This window comes from Mytilus trossulus, chromosome 9 (assembly GCF_036588685.1).
Source record: "Mytilus trossulus isolate FHL-02 chromosome 9, PNRI_Mtr1.1.1.hap1, whole genome shotgun sequence".
Lineage (NCBI taxonomy): Eukaryota > Metazoa > Mollusca > Bivalvia > Mytilida > Mytilidae > Mytilus > Mytilus trossulus.
Window position 1 is genome coordinate 14,274,571 of NC_086381.1, and position 27,019 is coordinate 14,301,589.

The 27,019-nt window shown below is 31.7% G+C and overlaps 2 protein-coding genes across 3 annotated transcripts in view; one reads left to right on the forward strand and one right to left on the reverse strand.

Annotated features, from left to right (window-relative positions):
• Positions 1-7,382: 7,382 nt before the first annotated feature.
• On the reverse strand, positions 7,383-14,474 carry LOC134685185 (uncharacterized). The gene is made up of 9 exons (XM_063544672.1): positions 14,428-14,474; positions 13,782-13,853; positions 12,283-12,366; positions 11,613-11,822; positions 10,738-10,875; positions 10,377-10,437; positions 9,717-9,784; positions 8,484-8,575; positions 7,383-7,796 (listed from the first exon to the last, which is right to left on the reverse strand). The coding sequence occupies exons 2-9, from the start codon at positions 13,824-13,826 to the stop codon at positions 7,697-7,699; spliced, it is 798 nt and encodes a 265-aa protein (XP_063400742.1). The 5' UTR covers positions 13,827-13,853; positions 14,428-14,474; the 3' UTR covers positions 7,383-7,696.
• A 1,269-nt stretch (positions 14,475-15,743) lies between these two features.
• Positions 15,744-27,019, forward strand: part of LOC134685186 (transcriptional activator Myb-like) — a 38,371-nt gene continuing 27,095 nt past the window's right edge. The window contains exons 1-10 of one of the 2 annotated variants that reach the window (XM_063544675.1): positions 15,744-15,920; positions 17,624-17,747; positions 18,189-18,347; positions 18,675-18,778; positions 20,301-20,429; positions 20,936-21,121; positions 21,529-21,641; positions 22,465-22,589; positions 24,467-24,795; positions 25,579-25,699. In XM_063544675.1, the coding sequence (XP_063400745.1) occupies positions 15,898-15,920; positions 17,624-17,747; positions 18,189-18,347; positions 18,675-18,778; positions 20,301-20,429; positions 20,936-21,121; positions 21,529-21,641; positions 22,465-22,589; positions 24,467-24,795; positions 25,579-25,699 (1,413 nt within the window). In that variant the 5' untranslated portion in view covers positions 15,744-15,897. Of the gene's footprint in view, positions 15,921-16,142; positions 16,275-17,623; positions 17,748-18,188; positions 18,348-18,674; positions 18,779-20,300; positions 20,430-20,935; positions 21,122-21,528; positions 21,642-22,464; positions 22,590-24,466; positions 24,796-25,578; positions 25,700-27,019 lie in introns of those variants that run through there. The other variant, XM_063544674.1, reaches the window with a different exon arrangement.

A 27,019-nucleotide genomic window follows, 5' to 3' on the forward strand; every position in this document is an offset into this window, starting at 1 on the left:
ATTAGATAGGAATACCAATATTGTAGTCTTTGGCTTAACAGATAATGGGTTCAAACTCCTGTTTTTTAGCACTCAAGGTGATTGGACTCTACATCCACGAGACCACATTGTGTATATTCAAAAGTAGTGAAGCTTAATTATGGAATCATATTTTGTAGTAAAATTTTGTTTTCAACTCTTTTGCAAGATTAAAATATGAAGCATACTTATATATTGATGATGTTCTTTCTTTTAACAATCCAAACTTTTCTGAGTGTGTGCCATTAATATATCCCCCAGAACTAGAAATTAAAGAAACAGTAGACACAGCTTCCTCTTCCTACTTTGAGTAGGGACTTGCTGTTTAAAATTTTCCTCAAAGTTCAATATTTTTGTGATATTTTTGGCTAGCCCTTAACAATACAAATTTGCTATAATATTCTAACAAATTGTAGTATGAATTACTCTTTTCAAAATGATGGGCTGGTAAAACATTTTAGCTCTTTCCTATCGAAAGTTGTTAGTATAGAACCTTTAAAGTGTATTACAGTGCTTATCCAGTGACCTTTGGGGTATCACATTAGCAAAGACTAAAACAGTTTACCAAATTGCAGTTAGATTTCTACTCCAACTACCTGATCAACTGGTAAAATATTTTAGCAGATTGCTCAAGTGAAATGGTGTTAGTAAGAAGTGAGTGCTGTAAATTAAAAAGTAATACTTACCATCCAGATCCAGTTAGTTGCTTCCTTTATCAGTCATTTCTAACACAAATAATATCTACTATAGTATGAGTCACTGTATAAAAAGGTATAATTTTGACATGGAAACTTCTATCATAAATGAATATTATAAATGAATAGTTCAAAACATTGTTTTGTAGGTGTATATTTTATAGCTTTGTCTTCTAAGATGAAGTTATTGTGCAATTGTGATTCGAATAACATTTTCAATACAAATTACTGATCTGCTGTCATTAAAGGGAAATAATTTATATTGAGTTCAAATGTACACTGAAAATTTAATCAATGATACATACCAGGCTTATGATTTTGCCTACAAAAGATTCATCAATACGACTTGAATAAAAAAAATTGAAATGCAAAATTAGTATGAAGTTGAAGGGCATGAAGGACACAAATAAGAAAGGTTTTGCAAAATACTGTTTATAAGTTATCTTGTGCTCCTTGGTAGACAATCCTTTATACTTTGAACAATTAAACATTTTGCAAAACAGCTGTTAATCTTTAATTTTACCATATCAATATAAATGCATGTCAAAATAAAATTGCTGATTACTGGGCTGGTGATACCTTTTTAATTTAAAGGGGAATTTGAATGATTTATGGAACTTTGAATGTGTTAAATTTTAGGGTTTTAACAGCTTTTTTCAAAATTTCAAATCGTCTTCCATCATTAAATAAGTTTCATTGTTCTTTTCAGAACAGAGGATAAAAGTTAAATAATCACAGAAATAATGTTACAAGCAAATTATAAAGGGGAGATTTGATATTTTTCAGACAGAACAAAATTTTGCTGATTATCTGTAATGTAAATTATTTCCCTTTATTGCCAGCAGATCAGTAATTTGTATAGAAAATGTTATTCGAATCACAATTGCACAATAACTTCATCTTAGAAGACAAAGCTATAAAATATACACCTATACACAATGTTGTGAACTATTCATCTATAATATGTATTTATGATAGAAGTTTCCATGTCAAAATTAGACCTTTTTATTCAGTGACTCATACTATAGTAGATATTATTTGTGTTAAAAATGATTGACAAAAGTATTAACTAACTGGATCTGGATGGTAAGTATAACTTTTTATTTCACAGCACTCACTTACTAACAACATTTTTCAATCTGCTAAAATATTTTACCAGTTGATCAGTTAGTTGGAGTAGAAACCTAACTGCAATTTGGTAAACTATTGTAGTCTTTGCAAATGTGATACCCCAAAGGTCACTGGATAAGCACTGTAATAGTTATCAAAGGTACCTGGATTATAATTTAGTACGCCAGACGCGCGTTTCGTCTTCATAAGACCCATCAGTGACGCTCATATCAAAATATTTATAAAGCCAAACTAGTACAAAGTTGAAGAGCATTGAGGATCCAAAATTCCAAAAAGTTGTGCCAAATACGGCTAAGGTAAACAAAATTCAAAGTTTTGTAAACAGGAAATTTATAAAAATGACCAAATTATTGATATTCATGTCAACACCGAAGTGTTGACTACTTGGCTGGTGATACCATTAAAATTATTCTTTCCATCCAAGACAAGTGACTGACTTCTGTTTGACAAATGATCGTGTGTATTTAGATCACCTAGCTTTACGGAACACTAGTTTAATCTACCAATTACAGTAATAATGAGTTTATCAGCAATTATTTCCATGGTTATGATTATGTGTTTTAAAAAGAACACTTACGTTTACGTTGTTAGATGATGAATACTTTTGTCATGTATTTTGTAAACATGATTTTACATACTCGTTTGCATCAGATGCCCATTTAAACAGTTGAAAAAAAGTAAAATAACAAAAATAACAAAACTCCTAGAAAAAGTAGAATTACCAAAATACTAAAACTCCGAGGAACATTCGAATAGAAAAGTCCCTAATCAAATTGCAAAATCAAGTGCTAAAACACAACAAACGAATAAATAACAACTGTCATATTCCTGACTTAGCACAGGCATCCCCATGTAGAAAATTGTTGATCAAATCTGGTTTATAAGCTTGTTAAACCTCTCACGTGTATGACAATAGCACAACATTTCATAGTATTGACAATGTGTACACATAAAACAAACGGACATAATGAGTAAAAATGTCAAAAATAGATGTTCAACAGTCAATATTATGTTATTATCCTAATCACCATCAAAACAAACAAATATGTAACAATTCAAAAATGGAAGGTTCCTAATCAAATGGTAACATCGGAAACACTTCAAACACATAACAACTGTCATATCCCTGACTTAATACCGGCATTTTCTCATGTATAATTAGTTATCAAAGGTACCAGGATTATAATTGTGTACGCCAGACGCGCGTTTCGTCTACAAAAGACTCATCAGTGACGCTCATATCGAAATAGTTATAAACCAAACAAATACAGAGTTGAAGTATAAACTAGTTGATTAAAACTGGTTTTATAGCTGGCCAAATCTCTCACTTGAATGTCATTCCCATCAAAATTCCTTTATGTTAATAACTGCGTGCACAAAACAAAACGACAGGTATACATAAGGGGTAAATAATATAATAAATGTCTTCAGCGATGCCCGAGCCTTAAAATGGCCAAAAACTAAAAACTAAATAGAGCTAATAAAACAACAACAAAAAATCAATCAAGACTACAAATCAGAGCTATGCATGAAAAAACTGCATTCCTCAAACAAAATACAACATTTTAGATGTGTGTGTAACAAACCTTGTATATCAACCTAAATCTAAAGAAATACCAACATATTGAATCAACAGGAAAACGATACAACATGTCAATGTTGGCAAACAACACATGCAAAGAAATCAGAATTCCAAATAGAGTTTTAAAATTTCAAAATGCAACTGAAGAAACAGCTACGATAGCCAATCACTGGCAAGAGATTAAAAATGCTTTAGAGGTATAGGGGGAGGGTTGAGATCACACAAACATGTTTAACCCCGCCGCATTTTTGCGCCTGTCCCAAGTCAGGAGCCTCTGGCCTTTGTTAGTCTTGTATTATTTTGATTTTGGTTTCTTGTGTACAATTTGGAAATTAGTATGGCGTTCATTATCACTGAACTAGTACATATTTGTTGAGGGCCAGCTGAAAGACGCATCCGGGTGCAAGAATTTCTCTCGATACATTGAAGACCTGTTGGTTACCTTCTGTTGTTTTTTTCTATGGTCGGGTTGTTGTCTCTTTGACACATTCCCCATTTCCATTCTCAATTTTATTTCACGACAGCTTGCGAAGCATCGGTTGATTTAAAAAAAAAAAAAGACCAGAAATGGATATCAAAGGAAAAAAAGAAAAAAACATCCTTGAACAACAGCAAAATAAGATCTGCAAATCAATCAGCTTCAAGAGAGTACACTATAGCTAGCAAGGATATCAGGAACAGTGCAAGGAGAGATAAGAGAGCCTTCGCAGACAGACTGGCAGCAGAAGCAGAAGAATCAACCAGAGCAAACACCATCAAAGCTCTGTATGGCAATACAAAACTGTACTAGGAAATACCAGAAAGGAAGAAGACCAGTAAAAAGCAAAGAAGGGAAAACACTCAATACACATCAAGAGCAAATGAAACGATGGGTTGAGCAATTCAAGAATGTGCTAAATCAAGACCCACATGTATTAAATAAAGCTGACATTCTACACTCGGAAGAGCTTTTGGCAATGGATTGTAAAAGACCATCTATGGGAGATATAAAGAGCCATAACAATGCTGAAGAACAACAAACCTCCATGTGTTAACAACATTCATAGAGAAACACTGAAATCAGACATTGAAACATCAACTCAAATGCTATTTGAACTGTTTGGAAAGATCAGGGAAGAAGAGGAGGTTCCTTTAAAATGAAGTGAGGGACACATGGTAAAGCTACCATAGAAGTGCATTGTTTGCATTTCTGATAACTACAGAAGAATAATGCTACTATCATTTCCAGGGAAAGTTTTAAATAGAGTTATGTTAAACAGACTCAGACATGCAATAGCTGAAAAGATACGCGACAACGGAGCTAGATTTAGACAAAGCAGATCATGTGCAGCCCAAATAGCAACCTTACGCATCATCCTCGAACAAATCACAAGTGTTCAATTCATCACTAATGTATGTTTTTGCCAACACCTTTGACAGCTTAGATACAGATGTATTGTGGAAGTTGATGAGACCCTACGGCATCCCTGAAACATGTATTACCATCATTAGAAACAGCTGTACATGATAAAGGGCAAAATAATAATGAAGTCAACTGACATATGCCTTTGATACATCAACTGCGTTTAGATAAGGCTGTCTCCTTTCACCGACGCCATTCCTTCTGGTAGTTGACTGGATCACTAAGCAAGCCACAGTTGGCAGTAAATGGCATCCAATGGACCATGTTCACCAAGCTAGATGACCTACACTTTGCCGATGACATTGCCTAGCTGCCCCACAACAACCAACAAATGCAGAGCAAACTAGAGCAGGTTGATAAGACAGCAACAGAAACAGGAATTTATATCAACCACAATAAGACCAAAGTTTTAAAGTCTAACAAAAGGGCACTAGCAATTATGATGGTTAACAACCAACTCCTTCGCATACCTTGGAAGCGTAGAAGATAGCCTCGGCGGTTCAGATAAAGATATAAAAGTTAAAACTGGCTAAGTTAGAACTGAATTTAATATAGTGGGATCAATTTGGAAAGCAAGAAACATCACTCTCACGACCATAATACGCTTGTTCAACTTAAATGTAAAAAACATACTCTTACATGGAGCTTAGACTTGGAACACACAAAAGAAACCTGCTTCAAAAACTTCCAGTCTTCATCAACAACGGTGTCAGTCGCATCCTTAACATCAGATGGCCTGAGAATATATCAAACCAAGATCTGTGGAAAAAGACCAACCAATCCCCAGTTGATGAAGAGTTAAAAAAGCGAAAGTGGTGATGGATAGGGCACACACTGAGGAAGCCAAAGAACAACATAACAAAACAAGCCTTTCAGCAAGAAAAGAGTAGCAGAGGCAGACCAAGATACATGTGGATACAGAACGTTACAGCGGAGATGGAGAAAGATGGGTACAAGTGTCATGATCTGGAGAGGCTATCAAAAAAACAATACAAGTTAGAGAAATACCGTTAGTGGCCTATGTTCCACCAGGGGGCAACATGATTAAGCAAGTAGTTATAGGATGTGTGACAATGTGCTGTGTCATAAAATTTTCCATCTTGAAGCAGTTCTGTCTTGATGGATGCAAATGAAAGATAAATTTTCTTACTGATGTATTTCTTAAAGTATAAAAACTCTCATAACATAGACATGTACTTTGCTTAAATATCAATGTCAATAAATGTGACTGCGTGTAACAGGAACAAGAGCACTACTAACCAAACAATCTTAAAAAGTTCTCAGAACTTATACTGAAATGTTTATGACTTTTGAAGAACTTGATCCTTTTATGATTCAAACTTGGCTTAAAAATGTATTTAGTGTTCAGTAAAACTCTTAAAAGATTGTATAAAAGGACACTTGCAAAATAGTTTTCTTCTGTTTCTATTTGAGACAAACACTAGTAAGTAAAATCAAATCAAGGCCCTTAGTTTTCTCTCTTAAATCATTTCGAATGTTGTTCTCTTGTAGCCTTTAATAACTCACAATGTGTTATGGGTTAAGCGTAATGATGAAGGCTAAACAGTGACTTGTAGTTGTTGAAATCTTTGTCCTTTGGTATTTGTTGGAGAGTTGATTCATTTGTAATCTTTCTACATCTTATTTTTGTAAAATTTGATAATGTTTTGAACATTTGTCAGAAGAATGTATTTCTCTGATTCCCATGTTGTGCACATTTAAACCATATTATAGTTATGTTTTTGCATAGTGTGGATCAACATCATAATTATTCATACATTTTTAATAGCTCTGTATATGAATTTCACTTCTATAAAACATCAGATCTATTTGAATTTTTAAAAAGTGAAATAAAAAGAATACTGAACTTCAAGGACAATTCAAAAAGGAAAGTCCCTTATCAAATGGGAATATTAAAAGCTCAAACAAATGGATACGTTGGTCATATTCCTTACTTAGTAAAGGCATTTTCTGATGTATGAAATGGTGGATTAATCTTGGTTTTATAGCTAGCTAAACCTGTCAATTGTATGACAGTTACATCAAATTCCATTATATTGACAATGAACAAGACAAAGGCACAGTAGGTAAAATGTCAATAATAAGGGAACAGTATGTAAAAACAAACAAATATGTAACAAAGAAACATAAAGGGCAAATAGATAAAGCACATAAACAATACTGAAAGACAAGAATACAAAAATGTACAATAGCACAATACCACAATGACAGGATGTATAAGTACAGAGCCATGTTATATGTATCAAAGAAACACAAAAAGGCATTTAAAACTGTTTGTTCAATTCAAATTATAGTACTGACTATAATTTTTTTGGCTTATCAAATTTGATAAATATTCATACAGAAGCAAATATCTAAGGATGAGAAAGTCAATATCTACAAATAATGTTCCTTTAATGTACTGTTAGATTCAGAGTTCACATGACTACTACTCCAGAAGCAATCTCTATCCCTTCTGTAATACTCAAACATGACATGTCCATAATAGCATGTGCTACCCTATCCCAAATATACAGTAAAACAAAATGCATGATAAGATATCAAAATAAAATTTATTTTTATAAATATGAGTATGATGATGATGGATGGCTGAGGCAGAGGCAAATAAAATGAATGTTCCTGCTGCAATCATGTAAATTAAAATTTAAAGGGTATCTTTACCAACTTGCAATACACTTTGACTTTCATGTTACATTTTATTTAACTCTAAATCACAATGCACTATCGTTTTAACTGAGTTTTACGCATTACACAACTCTATGACAATAGTTTGTACACAATCCATCTAGTACTCATGTTAACGAATGCCACATCCCTTTGTCTTATTGCATATATTATCTCCCTTTGTCAGCTGGTTGTATTGACTATTCTCTGTCGTACCTGTTGATTTGGAAGCTTGTATGATGGTTTAAAGCTTGGCTCATACATATCTGTGAAGGTATCTGTACTGTAATATAAATAAGATAAATATATCATTTCATCATAGAGAAACAAGAAAAGTATAATCATAAAACTTGTATTTTTAGCAGTTTTTGTTTGTTTTCATTCTTTAATACATTACTGTTTATCATTACTGTTAATGTGCTTATGTTATTTTTTATTAGTGTATTGCATTATATATTAAAGTATTGTTTACAAACTTATTTCTTTTATAAATTCATGCATCTTTTTGTTATTCAACTGACCAAGATTAAAACAGGTAGAGCTGAGTGCTCTAAACTGAACTACTAGTAACCCTGTCATGTGCTGGTAACAAGTGTTTTTTTTAGTTATGTTGATGTACATGTGAAAGTTTCATCATGGTTGGTATCCATGCAGAAATATACATTATTCAGTAATGTTTGAAAAGTATATCAAACTGAAAAAATCCAGGCAAATTAAGTTGATATTACATCTGATAGAGTCAAACAAATAGGTGAATTAATTTGGTCATTCTAAAGGACTTTCTGTTAAGAATTTTCAGATTTCTGTATTTATTTTTATTTTTTTTGGTTAGTCAACTTTAATCAAACAATGAAATATGAAAAATAGGTCAGTTTTCCTGAATTCTCTCTGAAAATATACCAGGATATAAAAATATAATACCCAGTTCTAATAAAAGTCTCTCCTCACTATAAATATTGTTGACACTTACTAGTAATACTGATATCCTATACAGTAATATATGATCAGCACGATGAAAGTAAACACAGTAAAAACTGTATACATCACTGATACATCTCTGGGCTGAAATATACATTAACTACAGTAAAAACTTTATAGCATTAAAATACACCTGTTAGACCTGAAATTTATTGAGCATTGAATGTGAAATAAGTTTTTGTTCCTGCTTCTCCTGTGAACTCTGTGAACTATGCTCTCCTAAACCCCTCTCAGTCCTATTTATTTTATAATTTATATTTTCATGCCAACATTATTACTACATTCATGGGACAAAAGTGAGTTCCCTCTAAAAAAAGATATCCTATCAATTCAATTAAATTTTAAAAAAAACAACAAGAATGTGTCCATAGTACACGGATGCCCCACTCGCACTATCATTTTCTGTGTTCAGTGGACCGTGAAAATTGGGGTCAGAACTTTAATTTTGAATTAAAATTTGAATTATCATGTCATAGGGAACATGTGTACTAAGTTTCAAGTTGATGTAACTTTACCTTCATCAAAAACTACCTTGACCAAAAACTTTAACCTGAACTTTGCACAATCATTTTCTATGTTCAGTGGACCATGTAATTGGGGTCAAAACTAAAATTTGGCATTAAAATTAGAAAGATCATATCATGGGGAACATGTGTACTAAGTTTCAAATTGATTGGACTTCAACTTCATCAAAAACTACCTCGGCCAAAAACTTCCAACCTGAAGCGTGACGAACGGACGCACAGACGGACGGACGAACGAACGGAGGCACAGACCAGAAAACATAATGCCCCTCTACTATTGTAGGTGGGGCATAAAAATATTAACAACTAACCACATAATTGATTTATATAATGATTCAAAAGAAGAGTTTAACCTGGTCGGGTGTATTGTTCTCTTTTAAACCTCTTCTCCCTGCTTGACTGGTATCTGTTTAGATATTACAGTAATATCAATAAGATATTCATCTTCCTTCTTTGTTTGTCATTACTTACAATAGAGATTTAGGATATAAAGATCCAGTATAGTGTTATGGTTATAGCCATTTCTTTCATCATGACAGTTTAAAATGGAATTTTCAAGAAATACCTGCACAAATTTTTCAGTCAGAATTTAAATTACTCCACTATAAAAGCCCTTTGAAAATCCTAGACTTTTATAAAGAAGAGAAATGTATCTGTGACATCTACAATATAATCATAATCGCTACTTCTATATAACATACCTTTTCTAGTGGGGTTTCCCAGTATTTTTTACAGGAATGGTAATTACAAACTATTTCATTTAATCCTTCTGTAAAAATAATAATAATGATAATTAATACAGAACAATTCAATAGAAAGTTAGGTAAAACAATTAAGGGCTGTGTCAAAATTCAATGCAAAGGGGTCTTTTTTTTATAAGTCCCCATTAAATTAAAAAAAATACCTATAACTTAGGATCCTCTTAAATTCTAAGAAAAATGCAACTATGCATACATGGCATATTTAGTTAATAATTAAAGTGCCCTCAATCCTCACACTCAATAAATTTGGAAAGCTGTGACATGAAATAAGTGATATCTTGTGCGAGATATTTCAGAATTCTATTTATATTTGCTGCATCACAATTTAAGGTGATTTGAAGCTGATGTTGAATAAGAAAAAAATAACAAAGGATGGAATGACCTACAGGACTTATAATGGAATGTGTTCAAAACTTTATTAACATCAAAACTACCTACCACATATATGTAACATGTTTTCCGCAGAGTACTATAACTATAACTGTATGGTATATTTTTTTTTTATTCATTTGAGTTTTACGCATTTCAAGTAAAGTGAATGGGTTTCATTTTATTTTATTACATTTGTGGGATAGCAAATCAACAATACAGAAGACATACCTTCTAATGTCATTGTTGCATTCTTTGATAAACCTTGAGGAACACAGGTACTAAATACTTCCTACAAAGACAGAAACAAACCATTATACAAAATTTATCTAGCTAAACATGTAGTATCAAATGTACAGCTCACCACATAGGAAGCAAAACAATTCAACTGAAATTTACAAAATCCTACAAAATCCAATTTGATGTCTTCTTACTTATTCAATTGATAACATTTTTTTTTTAGTAAAAGACAAGATACCACATGAACATGAATATAATGTGTTTATTGATTTTCATTTTTGTAAACGAGTATACGTACATGTAACCGATTCATTGTATGTAAACTTATTATCAATATGGCATTGATTTTTACCTTGCATCTCTGTTTAATATCTTCCATATCTTCTTCTAAACATAAGGAAATATCCCAGAATTCAGCTGTTTGTATACCAGCAACTATATCACATCTATATAGATCACAATAGTCAGCTAAACATAACACATCCTCCCCCTGCAAATGAAATAAGAAGTAAATGTTTAGCCCTGCTGTGTCAAAGATGGATATATATCTGGCAGAAATTGTAATGTGCTATTTCACAAGGTAACAGTCATCAGAAGACATGTCATCCTACCCAGACACATTATTCAGACTTCCAGCCAATGTGTCTTTTCTTTGACCAGGCTAGGGTTCTAGCTCTCATCCTAATTGTAATGATCTGACACTCTATCAGGAGACCACTGAGAACGTAAAAAGAAAATATGAAATATTTGTAATATTTATGTTATACATTCATTTGGTAATTTTTTACACTCAAGCCACTCAATAGTTGCAGAATGGAATGTTATCAATATGAATGAAAATTGTTGTCAGCTAAATGTTAAATAAACAGCAAGCAGGCAAACAACACCAGACACCATATCCATCTTACTCATATTTCAAAATAAAGGCTTTTAAAAGGTTGTGCTAACTTTTAAACCTAGAGCTATTGAGCTGATTAAACATGTTAAATAAATGTATTATGTTCAGTTATAGATCAATTTTGAACTTTTTGTTCTGGATGACTTACATTTCACAAAATAATGAAGGCAAACCACCATTTCACAGGCAGGGGATATCGTGCAGACAAATTGCATGCCCATTTTCTTTTACATTTTCTTATAAGAAGATCATATTGACAATGACAGTACCTGTCCAGAGCCTAATATTTAAATATAGATATACTGCAGTACAGAAGATGTAATCTTTACCTGTCTAATGTATTCTTTATGTCTATTGGTAAAGTGTAGATCTAAGTAATACTCAGCGATGAACCCTTTACCACAGATATTACAATACCACTTATTGGGCGGCTCATTATACTTTTGGTCCTCTTGTATGGCATAAATATCTCTCTCTTTGTTCAGGATACATGTATCTGGAATCTCTGCTTGGACAGATTTGTACAATGGATATATTTTCTAAAATACAATAAACATACTGCTAAAACACTTTCAGAAATTCCAATTAAATTATTATAAACTCAGTGCATTACTTCATATTCAACATGTTTTTAAGAGTTGTCTTTGTCAATCAATAATTTCATAGAGAAAAATACAATTAAGATGGTCAATAAAATTTAGATGAATATTTCCTCAATTTTTCAATCTTATTTCATCTGATTGTCATTAAAATTAGCAGTGTATAATATGAATTCTAACTAAGCACAAAACAACTCCTGTATTGAACAGATGTCAATCACAACAGATCTTTAGCAGTTTAGATGAAAAACATTTGTATTTAAGTTATCAATTCAGTAAAAATAAATAATAATCATGATAATGTTTGTCCTAACAGTATTATGAGCTGCTGTTCAGAAATATAAAATGGAATTTATAATAACAATCATTCATATATGTATTTCTACCTTAATATACTTACTTCAGTAATTACACGTCTGACAACCCTAGATCTCTCTCTAGAACATCCATCTACATGTATATATCCTAGCACAGTAAACAGTGTCTATAATCATAAAAAAATAAGTTTGACCTCAGACTTTTGAAAAACTATTTTTTTTTACCTTTCATTATTTAAAGCTGTTCCTTTAACAAACTCTGCATACATTTTGAATATATGAAATGTTACCTTGTGCAAAATATATCAACAACAAGAATATGTGAAATGTTACCAAGTGTGCAAAATATATCAACAACAAGAATATGTGGCTTGTCAGGAGTCTTAAACTTTTGTTCAGTGGTTGGTGTTTTTTTTGGTGTGGTTCATAGCTGTTTCTGGATTCTCATTTTTCATATAGATTATCTTCTTTTTTATATACATGTATATAGACCATTGATTTTCCTGTTTTAATTGTTTTACATTGGTCATTTTGGGGCTTTTATAGCTTACTGTTGGGTTTGAGCCAAGGCTCTATGTTGAGGGCCATACTTTGTATACATTGTGACTTGGATGGAGTTGTGTCATTGGCACTCATATCCTATTTTCTAATCTATACTATATTATTTAAAGATACCATGCCTTAGTTGCTTATTTCCATTGTCACATCCTAATTTATACATATATGTCACCGTCGTATTTATGTGTATTATTAAATGTTTGATTGGTTATTCATCAGTTTATTTATTTCATTCATTCATTCCATTTTCTGTTTCATCATATTCATTATGACGTTTGACTGAGACTGACGACATTTCTAATATACGTCACTGCGCAAAAGACCACTTTCGAGTTCATCCGTCACCGGCAAAAACTTGTCAATTATGCATGCCTTTATGACGTCATTTACCAGATAGAGGGGGTTGCCTGTATCCCTGCACTATTTACGTTCATCAAGCGTCTCAGTGATCGTCATTGTGCAGTATAAACTAGAAATAATGGTTGCTCTGTAGGCACTTACTGACAATTCCCTAATGACAGCAGTGTTGATTGTCAAATTTGAGAATTCAATTTGCCGAATAATTCGTACAATATAGAATTATAGTTTTCCAACCACTCGCTCAACATTGGAACAGAAGTGAGGACGCCCCTAATTGCACAATTGATGTTCACTAAACGCAGAGTTTTTGACGAAAATGCATCGAACTCGAAAGTGTAACTCAGAGACAGGGCTATCATTTAGGGGTACCACTTATGGAGTAACTTATATGGTTAACACAAAGACTTTTCAGATGTCATAATCCCAAGCATTGAGTAGTATGTCACACTTTCAAAATCCTAAATCATTACTAGTATGTCACCCTTTCAAAATCCTGGATCCACATCTGTAAATATAAAATTTGTGTTTACAGAATACAACTTCCTGTGTACACCAGTAACCAGTGGTTCACTGAACCTGACATGTAAGTCTGTTTAGTGCTGTAAACAATATTTAACATTTTTTACGTTTTTCCTGGGAGTATGAAAGTGAAAGAAAATCTTACAATATAAAACACCAGATTCTCAGGTGATGTGTATTCCAACTTCATGTTCACTCATTCTTAATGCTAGATCGAATATAGTCGCCGTCACGCAAAATTGGCACCATGATTTTTGTCAAAATTTTCTTAAATATCGACCGCGTTTACTCGAGATCATGTTTTTCAATTAGCGGAATAAAAATCCAATCCAAATATATACTACTGTCCTACCTTTTATTGTGTTTGCACTGTATAATCCTGACCTTCACAAAATCCAGCATTATTTTGTATGGTGGAATCCGACATTGTTATTACCGGAAGTGTTGCCGTGGAGTCCACGTGCTCTCAATTTTCTTGTGTCTCGTCATCTTTATGTAAAAAGCGCGGGAAATCGTATCATCAATGACAATGATATTACCCGAGAGTAACGAATGTTATGTAGTAAGGGATCCTCATAGAAACCAAGATGGCGGTTTTACAATGAAAACAATCTTGAAAAATGTGAAGGTCAGGATTATACAGTGCAAACACAATAAAAGGTAGGACAGTAGTATATATTTGGATTGGATTTTTATTCCGCTAATTGAAAAACATGATCTCGAGTAAACACGATTGATATTTAAGAAAATTTTGACAAAAATCATGGTGCCAATTTTACGTGACGGCGACTATAGATACAAAGTCTTCCGAAAGATAGATTTACTGTATGGTAAAAATATATACATATGGGAACCAGTCACGAGGCCATACATATTGATCATATTGTTTATCATTATACATCAAATGCTTATAAATATAGTTTAACAGAGACATGTACAATGTATGATCTTTCTGCAAAAATGGGTTTAGCATGCATGGAAAGTTTAAATAAATTCTAAAAAAACCGACTAGTTAATGTTGTACATAGGTTGTTGTAGATTAATTACATTTTGCTTTTAAAACTTTTTACGTGAAGTAGAAAGTATAGTACCATTTTTAACATACTATATTCATTGGGAAGAAAAATTTACATTTATATTTTCTCTTGACTTTTCCAATTCTGAAATAAAACAGTCATATGTGTAAAGTGTATGGTATTATTTTCACAATAAAATACTCTGTATACCAATATGAGAAGCTGTTGTGGAATTTATTTTATTTATTCACATAAAATAATCACTTCAATTTTGTAAATATTGAAAAATCGTTTGTTAATAGAAAGAAAAAAATATCATCAATTTTTTTTTTTAATATTAAAATGATCTCTTATATATAATTAATATGAATAAATCGAATGTTATGTATTAAAAAATATTATTCAATGAATAGTCCTTTCAAAAACATTAATAAATAGGCTATATTTTTCATATTAAATTAAATATTATGAATTCATTTTTTTTTATTCTATGGAAAGCCGTTGAAGAATTGATTCCCTATTTATTAAAAAAATATTAATAAATAATTATTAGTTTTAAAAAATATTCATTTAATTTGGGAAATTTAAAATATGACAGGATTTGTTTTTTACAAAAATTCTATTATGTAATTATATATCAAGGATTTGTATAGTTAGACCTAACTATACAAATCCTTGGTAATATAAGAGACAAATATTGTATTATATGTCTCTGGTAATATCAAGGACGTAAACTAACATACGTCCTTGGTAATATCAATTACAAATTTAAAAAAAAAAAGAGACATGATTTTTTTTTATTATTATTAATTTTAATATATACTAGTTCATAGCGTTTACAGTACATTATATGATTACAACAAGGATTTGTATAGTACGACTATACAAATCCTTGATTACAATATGACTAATCATTATCTTTTGTGTGAATACAGAGACAATATTAATTTTTATTTAATGATATGACAATAATGTGTTAGTAGTCCCAGGAAAAACCGAAAAATGAGATAAGGTTGTCCTCAGATCTTAGAAAGAGGATTCCTATTTTTATTTATAGAAATATTCATTGTCCAATCAAATTTCAGATAGCATAACTGGATATTCCGACCGCGCAATTTAACCGCCATTGATGTCATTTCTTCAGCTGTTTTTGTTTAATTCTTTGGTTTAGAAAGCATTTATTTACACTTTTTTTGTGACAATCAAGAATGGCAGTTCCGAAGAATTTTTGGATGTCCAATCGGCATGCTTGAATGGCTGGAAGACAGGTAATTTCCATAGATTGAAGCTGAAAGATTTTATGTTGTCATTTTGCTTATCATGTTATGTTGTGTTCTCTCTTTCATTTTTTGCAACAAATACATTTAATACATAATGATAGAACAAACGAATGCAATTGGCATTATATGCAAATCAAGAAACAATTATCGAGTAATGCTACATCAGAAGCAGTGGTAGAACAAAACATTTGACAGGTGCGACGTTGATTGATTACGTCACAATGTAAACAATCGCACGTGCCATTCACGTGGATTCTGTCAAAGATTTCCAGCGTTTGATTTTGAGAAATTTATGATGAACTTTGTGTATAGATTGTCTCACTACTCAGGCATTCACATATGGTAAATTAACACTTAAATGATGCAAATTTCGTGGAAAACAGATGGAGAAAAATCCTGCTTTCAAATTTTAAAGGGAATATGCAGACTCCTCTCTTATTCCATGAGGAGTTTCAAATTGTTTTTTTAGAGAAAAAAAATGTTACTTTCCAATCTTCTTTATCAACAAAAACAATTGTATTTACAACATTACCACATTTTCTATAATTGAATGAATTGGTTTTCAAATTACAAATAAAAATTATAAGTAAAACTCTGACAGAAAAATTATGTGTGTGTGTCCTCAACTGACTATTTCTTATAATGGTCAGTTTGTCTAGATGTGAAGCAAAATATTCTTTTTTTTCTTTCTCAAAGCCCATTATTTTTTTAAAAATTACAATGTACTTGGAATCTGTGGGATATACCTACATGTATTTTCAAAGTTATGTCAATTAATGATTCCCCCTATCAGGGACGTATATAAGTCCTTGCCCCTATCTACAGATACTTTGGGTAAATAAATACTTTTGTGCTTGCTCTTTATACTCCACACAAAAATTCAAGGAGCATATAGTAATCACAATGTCTGTTCTGTCTTCTAGTGATGGATCCAAAAAGGGGGGTATTTTTTGGTTAGGACAACTTATGCTTGGGGATGGTTGGACCACTTCCACCCTTTTCATATGGCTTGCATGTGTTGGAACCCCTGTACATGTACAATACAATATTTTAGTTTCCAAATTAAAGGGCCCATAAAGAGCATTACATTAATAACAACATGACATAAACATTACAGAGTGATTAAAGAAACATAAAATATTATAGGTACCAACCTTCACCCTTATCTGAAACAATAGTCAATAGAGTAACAGCCCAATCAAAAAACAAATTGACAATAGCTGATTGTGAAGACTTGTGATTAGGATCACCCTAGCATGTGACTAGGACAAAGCTGTTACTTTCCCAATTGGTCTCATTGCCTTGCCCAACTGGTTTAAGCTATATCTTTTTGTCAAAGTGTTCACAATAGTAATACCCTTTTGTTTCTCACATTTTAAGTTAAGAGTAGTTCAGAAAGCTTTTGTTGGCAGTGCAGCAAGTGCTCTTTTCAACTTTTAATCATGTCTTGTCATTTAAAACAATAAGTATAAAATGGATTCATTTTAAGGAAGTTACTGACTTTGAGTTATTTCCTGTAACAGTGCCACTATGATTCCAGAATGAAGTCAATATAAAATGAAAGTGGTAAGATTACCAATGAGACTGTTTCTGACAACTATCATAGTTTAAATGACTTACATGTACATGTATTAAGCAACTCATTTACTACATTTACCATGTTTACATATGTAAAGTATATTTTTTTTTAGTTCATCAAGTAGACAGTCTTTAAGCAGTGACGAGGAGACTGATGACGGAGAGCATATAGATCATGATTATAATCTTCCACAAAGACATAAACACGTTAATAAAGGTCGTTGGTCAAGAGAAGAGGTAAGTAAAAGAAAGTTCACAAAATTTCATTTACATTCAGTTTTGGTTCTTGGGTCCACTTAAAACTTTACAATTTTGGTCTGTTTTACGAAGACAGTCATTAATGTAAAAAAAGAAATTGGTGTAGATGTTGATTTTTACATGCCGGTTTACAGGATATGTTATGGTATACCGTTGTCCAACTGTCTGTCGTCAACATGTGGGATATTATCTGGAAAATGCTTTAACCAATTTGTTCAAAACTTTGGTGAATTGTTTATATCTATTGACATGAGCTCTCTTGTTTTTTTAAATTTTAGATTTCACTTTTCTGAGTTGTGTTTTTTTTTTATTCATTAAAAAAGGGGGATTTTACAGTTTAGAGACATTCATTGCTGAGTTTGTTCATATTTGTATCCTATGTGTTTTTTGCATGCAGATTGAAATTATTTGTATTTCCAGGACGACTTACTTAGGAGAGTAGTAGAGTTACAGAAACACAATAATACAGATTGGAAGAAAGTTGCTCAGTATTTTCGTGATAGAATTGACATACAGTGTCAGCATCGCTGGTTTAAAGTACTTAATCCTGAACTTATTAAAGGACCCTGGACAAAAGAGGTATTTAGGATTTTTACATATAAACACAAAAGTAAACACAATAAATACACATTGAATGTTTAGGTATCAGATTGGCGTCATACATATGTCTTTTTCTAATGAATATGAAGACACCATCCAAAGATTCAGACTTTATGCCGAAGAAAACATAAATGTACTTCAAATATTTCTCCAAGAGTTTTAACATGTACTTAAACTGCATTTGTATGTTACTGAATATACATTTTCTTGAAAAAGTACCTACAATGTAGTACAATAAAAATGCTGAATCATAGAAAAATATTAGTTGTGGATATTTTGAAAAGTATACTTCAACTTTTTTAACAGGAGGACGAAAAGGTGATAAAACTTGTCAAGGAACTAGGACCGAAACGTTGGACTGTGATCTCACGTCATTTGAAAGGTCGAACTGGTAAACAGTGTAGGGAAAGGTGAAACACATTTAATATTTCACTAATACTATTTATAGATAAGTGATTTTAAATTATAGATTTTACTATATGATTTAATTAAATGATCTACTATGATTGGAATAAAAAGTATATAGGTACATACATAATTTGCTCATGGCAAGGGATAATGGAAAAAATCATAGAAATGGATAAATAGTATTTTATTTGAGGGTTACATGAATGCTTATAACTTTTCTTGACAAACAGATACTGATTTTTTTTTAGACGACATTCAAATATTTCAACCAAAAATTTAAACTTCTGCTTTTTACTATCAAAATTATAGAAAGCAAGACATATGTCTGTGTCATTTGGCCTACTAAAATAAGTTAGTAGATTTTCATCCAGATTTTTGAAAAAAATGGGGTGTGTGGGAGGATTTTATTTTTTATATTATATATTACATGAAACCCTATTGTGACGAGTTCTTCATACTGCGGGGGTATAAGTAAATGTAAAATAAGATTATATCAAACTATGTAATTTTTCAAACTCTTGAATAAATATCTCTTGATTGACAACCATTGTTATACATGTAATTGCAGCTTTAGAAACCTATTAAAGTAAACATCAAAAAGTAGAGAAATGCTCTCTTCAGTTGGACTATGTATACACAATTTTTTTTGCTTTCTAAGTGATGGTGTGAAGTCCCATAAAATTAACCAAATGTATGCAACACAGCTATTATGAGATTGAGTGCAGAATAAAATGAAAACTCAAACAGTGTTAGGGTAATAGGGTTACCGGGGTTGGTGCTATTAAAAGCAAGATGCAAATATAATTTTGATGTAAAATATGAACTTAAAGGTTCTTAACCATGTAAACCATAAATAATTTGTTGTTTAATGAATATATTGAGGATATTGGGACAGAGGGTGTTTGCTGTATGTCCAAAAAAAAATGACAGCCATCTTAAGTAAATCTAAGAGCTTGCTCTAATAATTTATAATGGGTATGTTTGTAAACTTTCTTCTTAGCTCAATTTACGGTCAAAATCTAACACGTTCGTGCTTGTGTCAATTTCTTTAATCCAGTCATATTTTTGTACCAAGGTGTTCCACGACTCGTGCACTTTGGATATCATTCACAGTTCAATTTCCTGACTCAAAGTCATTGTATAAGTAAAAAAATTAAAACGGTTTTCTAATCATTTGTGACATACTGCAGTTTGTGTTCATGTCCTTCTCGTAATCAATATCTATTCCTGGTAAATGATGATTTAATGTTGGAGCGGCACAATATATGTCAACTTAAACATTTTAGTTAGATTACTTGAGAAATACAAAAGCGAAATGTGAAACAGGAAGTTTTGAATGAAACGAAATTATTGATGTTTACCGCTAACAAACATGAAAAAAATCCAGAAATCGAAAAAAAAATTTAAATAAAAAAAAATCGGGGTTGGACGATTTAGAGGGGCGGGTGGGGATGAAAATCTATCAATTAATTTTAATTGGCCTTACATATATAATAACCTCTGAATATTAATTTTTGTTTACAGGTGGCATAATCATCTAAACCCAGACATCAACAAGTCAGCTTGGAGAGAAGACGAAGATAACTTGATATATGCCTTACACAGAGAGCTAGGCAATAGGTGGGCAGAGATCGCTAAATACTTGCCTGGCAGGTAAATAATATAAGTGTTAAAAATAGTTTGATTCCCAAAACTGACTAAAGGATCGATGTCTGTTACAATATAAAAAAAAATTTAGCAGCAAGAATGAAATTTGAAAAAAGGCAGGAAAGGCAACTTGACAAAAAGAAACAGAATGAGAATAAATGTAAAAAAAAGTCCGGATAAAACTAATAAAATAAAAAGGCAGGACAGAGATTTCAACTAAAAAAATGCAGGACAACATTTTTCATCTTTGTTATCAGGTCATTAACATCTTGCATCACACATCTTTAATAGATCATCAATATTTTAACGATAGTCTTGGTTGCAGACTTTTGCACTGACGGAGCAATCAAATATCCATGATTACTCAATTACTCAATTTATGAACAATGGGTTCACATCAAAATAAATTAATCCATAATACCTGTTATATTGAGTCCAACATTAGTTGTCTCATTGGCAGTAATGCTAAATCTCTTTATTTTATATGTATTTACTTTTAAGTTTTGTTACAGAACAGACAATGCTATAAAGAACCATTGGAATTCTACTATGAAAAGAAAATATGAAGAAGATTTAGAGAAGAGACAAGTTTTATATACCTACCCATATACACCCAGCAGTGTGGTTAACATGCAGGGGATTCATCCAGTAAAACTGTTTCCTAATCAGCACAGCACAGAGGCAGTTGTAACTGTTCAGTATGTCATACAAATCATCATAATATTTTAATATTAAAGACCAGATTAATTAAATCTTAACTTTCACAGCAGAGAAAATTAAGATTTATCAGATAGGAATATGAAATATTAAGCATAAAGATATTTTAAGTATTAGTAAAAAGATCAATATAAGTTATGAATTGAACTGAAATATATCTCTTATAAAAGAGATGGTTAAGGTAATTGCACACAGTAGAATTCGCCCCCCCCCCCCCCTTTTTAATGAGACATTTTAATTCAAATATCACTTTTTTTTGGTGCTTTAACTGTTTAACTTCTTTTCAAAAAGAAAAATATAAATCTTGTTTTCATTTCTTAAAATAAGATGGGTACTAACTCTAGGCTTAATTCTTTAGTTATATTATAAAGTGATTTTTTTTTTGTAGAAATTACGACTCTAAGAGTGCAGGACTGAGTGGATTATCGTCAATAGAACTTGTACAAGGAACAACACAGCAGACTAGATATTCAGCAAAATTTACATCTCTTCATTCTAAAGGTATAAATCTCACTGTATTTAATTTATTTACTTTGGGGTCATTGCAATTACCCAATAATAGACAGCTCTGAACACCAAATTAAAAAGTCTAAAATCAGTACCACAGAAAAGTTAACCCATAGTTAAGATTATAGATCATTACAAATTGGTTTATGCCCCACCTAAGATAATAGGGGCATTATGTTTTCCAGTCCATTCCTTCGTTTGTTTTTCTGTCCCAGTGCAGGTTAAAGTTTTTGGTCAAGTTAGTTATTGATAAGTTGAAGTCCAATCAACTTGAAAATCAGTACACATGTTCCTTATGATATGATCTTTCCAATTTTATGCCAGGTTTGAATTTTGGCATAAGGCTAGAGTAGAAAAAGAACAGTAAACACTTTAATTTGTCACTTTGTTCAAGCTTTTTCAAATGTTGAATTCTCTTTTATATTTTGAACTGAATCTTGTAGTATAATGATCTAAAATATAAACAGTTTTTATGCCCCACCTACGATAGTAGAGGGGCATTATGTTTTCTGGTCTGTGTGTCCGTCCGTCCGTCTGTCCCGCTTCAGGTTAAAGTTTTTGGTCAAGGTAGTTTTTGATGAAGTTGAAGTCCAATTGACTTCAAACTTGGTACACATGATCCTTATGATATGACCTTCTAATTTTAATGCCAAATTAGAGATTTTACCCGAATTTCACGGTCCACTGAACATAGAAAATGATAGTGCGAGTGGGGCATTCGTGTACTGAGGACACATCCTTGTTGTGTTCATGTGTTGCAGATGTTTGAAATATGTTTCTGAACGTATGAGGAAGTAATATAACTTTATAATTCCAGAGTATAGATTTAATGGTAAAGCTATCCAGAAGTTAAGAAGTCCTGGTTGTCTGATACCAATCAGTTCTCCAGCTGTATCTAGATTTACTAGTCCACCAGCTATTCTTAGGAAAAGGAAAAGAAAGGTAGAATAAAAAATATACCCTTTACTCTGTTATATCAAGCCCTTACAGCTATTCTAAGGAAAAGGAAGGTAAAATAAAAAAAAATAAACCCTTTACTCTTTTATATCACAAGTCCTTACAGCTATTCTAAGGAAAAGGAAAAGAATGGTAGAATAAAAAAAAAAAAACCCTTTACTCTTTTATATCACAAGTCCTTACAGCTATTCTAAGGAAAAGAAAAAGGAAGATAGGATATTCATTCATGTCTTTATTTCCTCATAATTGAGATACAATGAATACATACAATTACCTTAATATCAGACAACAACAAAAAAAAAAAAACGAAATAGGTACACAACAGTTTTTCTCATATACAGACAAATATATACACTTTGGTCTCTTAGCATTAAGGCCTTCTATAATATCGATTGATGACATATCATGTATTGCCTAGCATGACACAGCGGCCATATAATGCTAAGCACTGAACCACATGGGCGTGACATAGTCTCTCAAACTCAGAATGTTCAACACTTAAATTTAATGGAATTCTTCTGAGCAAAATTTGATATATATCCTCATCGTCATATTCACTTAGCTCTGAATAAAGTTGTAGCGGAAAATTCTCGATGATAATATCCCACCACAATTCGCGCAGCTCTAAAGTGCAAATGCAGGAACAGCATGCATGTACATATTCATCACTAAAGTCATTTTCGCATTCGACGCACTTATCTCCTGATGAATTTGGTATATCAGCTAACAGTTTTGTAATAAAATATGAATTTCGTATTTCTGCAAACGATTGTGCTTTTTTCCAGAAGAAACTGTTTTATGAATATTTCTAAAACGCATAAAATTGTCATCTAACGCAATACGGTTTAACCAGTTGACTGACTGTTGTTCGTTAACTGTTTTGTGAACAATCGATTTCCATTGACTTTTTGATGGGAAACTACCAGTATCAATATATTCAGAATTTTATACCTTTTACTTAATACCATCAATAGTCCCTACAGCTAAAAAAGAATAATGTTTCATGTTAACATATAAAACAAATTTTCATAAATTTGCAATATGTTATACAAAAATGAATTTTAAGGTAGCAGAATAGTTAAAACACATCAAATGAATTGACAACAACTATCATATTCCTGACTTGGTACATGCATTTTCGTAAGTTATGTAGAAAACGGTGACAGCTTAAGATTGTTTGCATATCATTTTAAAATCTTTAGAGAAACAGATTCCTCCACCAAATCTAATGCAATACAATACTTATCCACTCTCAATAGTTAAATTTTAAGCTTAGCGAGCCTTGCAGTTTTAAATTTGAAAATTTACTTTCTTTAATTTTTGCACTATTTTCACATTTGTGTCGTTAAATTTTCTTGGTTTCTTCTGAATTTTCCTATTGTGACATCATGAAAAAAGGCAACGGTGCCTGATGACATCACATAAAAAGTACACAACTTTCTTTTCTATAACTGGTGTATTAAATATCTCCACTCTCAATAGTTACATTTTAATTATTTAAAAAGCTCAGCAAGCCTCACACTTTAGATATTAAAATTTAAGTGTCTCAGTTGGAGAAATATTGTAACACACTTGTTGAAGTTGTGGAATCTACTGTGGATTCATTAATATTCGTTGGATACCAATTTTGTGGATTTCATGGGTACAGGGGAACCACAAATTTAAATGTTCAGCAGATTACAAATTTTGTAAAGGAATGTATGCTGACTTTGTCAAATCAATGAAATCAAGTATCCATGAAAATAAATGAATCCACAGTATATGTGCCGAGTGGATAAATATTGTATCACACTTGATGCAGTTGTAGAATTTATATGTGAACATATAAAGTTAAATGTTGTATTGAAATATTTTTTCTTTAGCTGATCCAGTCTTGTCCAGTTAACTCATCTACTGATTCAGACAGTTGGCAGAAAATAAAACAGGGAACCTATAAACAACCAATAAAGGATGACATTGAGAACCAGTGTCCAGATATATCTACTGAAACCCAAGTGGAATTTAAAAAGGAACCAGTCACTCCAACTGGTACTCCAATTAAAAACCTGCCATTTTCTCCATCACAATTTTTAAACAGTCCAGAAGTACACTTTGGGAAACTGACATCCACGCCTGTCTGTAGTAATCCTAATTTAGCTACGCCTACACCAAATACATCACTCAATACACCAATTACCAAGCTATCTGACAGGTAAGATTCTTCAAATGTACATGTGTATGAATTTGTAAACTCTTGTGAAACATTCCTTGTTGTATAGTTACCAAAAGTAAACATGCTGTGTAAAATGTTATCAGTCTTATGATTATCTTCTTCTTGTTTACCATGAAATTGTATCTTTAAAACATCACGCACATTATATATATGTATAAAAACATTTTGTTACTTTTTTCTTAGCAACCTCAAGCTAAAGCCTTTTGTTAAGCTACACTTAATACACTACTTAAGATAACTGATCGTAAGAAAGGGTATAAAATTAATGAAAAGTTGCAATAAACATCGTCCCAAATAACAAAGAAGAGTTTCTTATTGTAGGGATTGTTAAATATGACCGTTCACCAATACAATATGTACAAAAATATCACTGAATAAGATTTACAAATAATTATAAAAAACAGAACTGATTGCAGTAACAGTTAATGGTAAACATAAATATCAACATGTCATGTTTTTTTTTTTAAAAGACAAGGACAAATTTTAAGAAAAACACAAAAATAGCAGTTGCTTTAGTGCCTTACATTTGGAAATACAAAGTATGCATTGTATATGACTATCTAGATAAGTTTATCAGTAAAATAGCTTAGCTTGGATGGTGAAACATCCACATTAATTTGAAAAGAAAAAAAACACAAAAGGGCTCAAGGACGTTTTTTTTATAAATGGAGGCATCCCTTTTCATTTATACTCGGTCAGTCACTGTTTTCTTTGTATAACACTTGACAAAGTAACAAATTATGTTAATTTATTTGTTTTCAGATCTACTTTAAATACTCCATGTATTAGAAGAACCATATTAGATGCCACACCTAGGACGCCAACTCCATTCAAAACAGCATTGGCAGAGATTGAAAAGAAATCAAAAGTCTTGCAAGATGTTGTAAGTTGTCTACAAAATATTGTTTCAATTATATCAACATGTTTTAAATTCTGTTTCAAAATTTGTAACATATTTTTAACATTTATGGGATTTGTTTAGTATGCAATATGTGTTGACAATCATCCACAATTTAGAACTGTTAGCAATTTTAATAAATTCTAAGAATATTAAAGTGGCCTTGTAAACCTCCTATTTTATTTATTGAATGGGAAAATTCTTTGGGTTTCTGATTTAAAAAAATAAATTTTATCATTCTATATATAATCATATGTAATAAGTTGTGCATGAAATTGCAGATAGTTTATCTAGTGTTATTTAGATGGCTAAATTCTAACTAAGGAAGCTGTAAACTTTTATTTTTTGAGGAATTGTCTACTATTTATATTTGATATTATTGTTGAATTGTTTACAAATATGGACCATAATTTGCTATTGGGCTCCGTTTCCTATAACTATAGAAAAGTGATAAAATGTGAATTACTGTAAGAAAAGTTGCAACTACATCTAAAGATGCCATTATTTTTATCAACATACAAGTGTATGCTACTCTTCCCTAGAAAAAAAATTAAAATATACGAATTTCAAAGATTCTACAACCGTATTTTTGTGTCGTTTCTCGCGTTATTTCTTGCTTCCGAAGAGCATAACGCTGACTGATTTATAGATAATCTTCACCGGCAAATTCGTAACTTTTGCTTTCAAATAACAAAGAACATCGACCAATAAGAATAGTGAGAAGAAAATGCCGAAAACTATAAGTATTTATGTAGCAGATGTAAGAACAGTGGCGTGATTTTTGTGTCCGATTTCGTAACGCAATTTTTAGTTGATGTAATCTGCTTTGTTGTAATAGAATTCTTCAAAACAATATGCAAATATGAACTCTCGCGAGATGTTCAAACAGGTAAATCCGAGATGATTTACATTCTTGTTTTGATCTTCGTAATAATTAAGTAAGAAAATTACGTTATCGTTATGCGTTACATTTCACACGAAACAGAAGTCCAGTTATTTATTAAAATCGTTTTTGTCCTTAAGTTCTAATAATTTCTGGTCATATGTGAAACATGTGACTAACACGTGATAACGCCATTACGGCCGGATGTACGAAATACTAGGTCTAAACATTGTTTTTGTTTCTTACGGGATGTTAGCAAACATAATCTGTAGACTTGTTTCGTCTTGTTTAAAAGAGGACAATACAATTCTCAAAGAGATTGCCCCGGTGGTCTGTTATTTTTCCTATGTGCATAATGTTACATACGATCCTGTGTGAAAATAAATGCCCAATGACTTGACAAAATCGATTTCATATTTGAC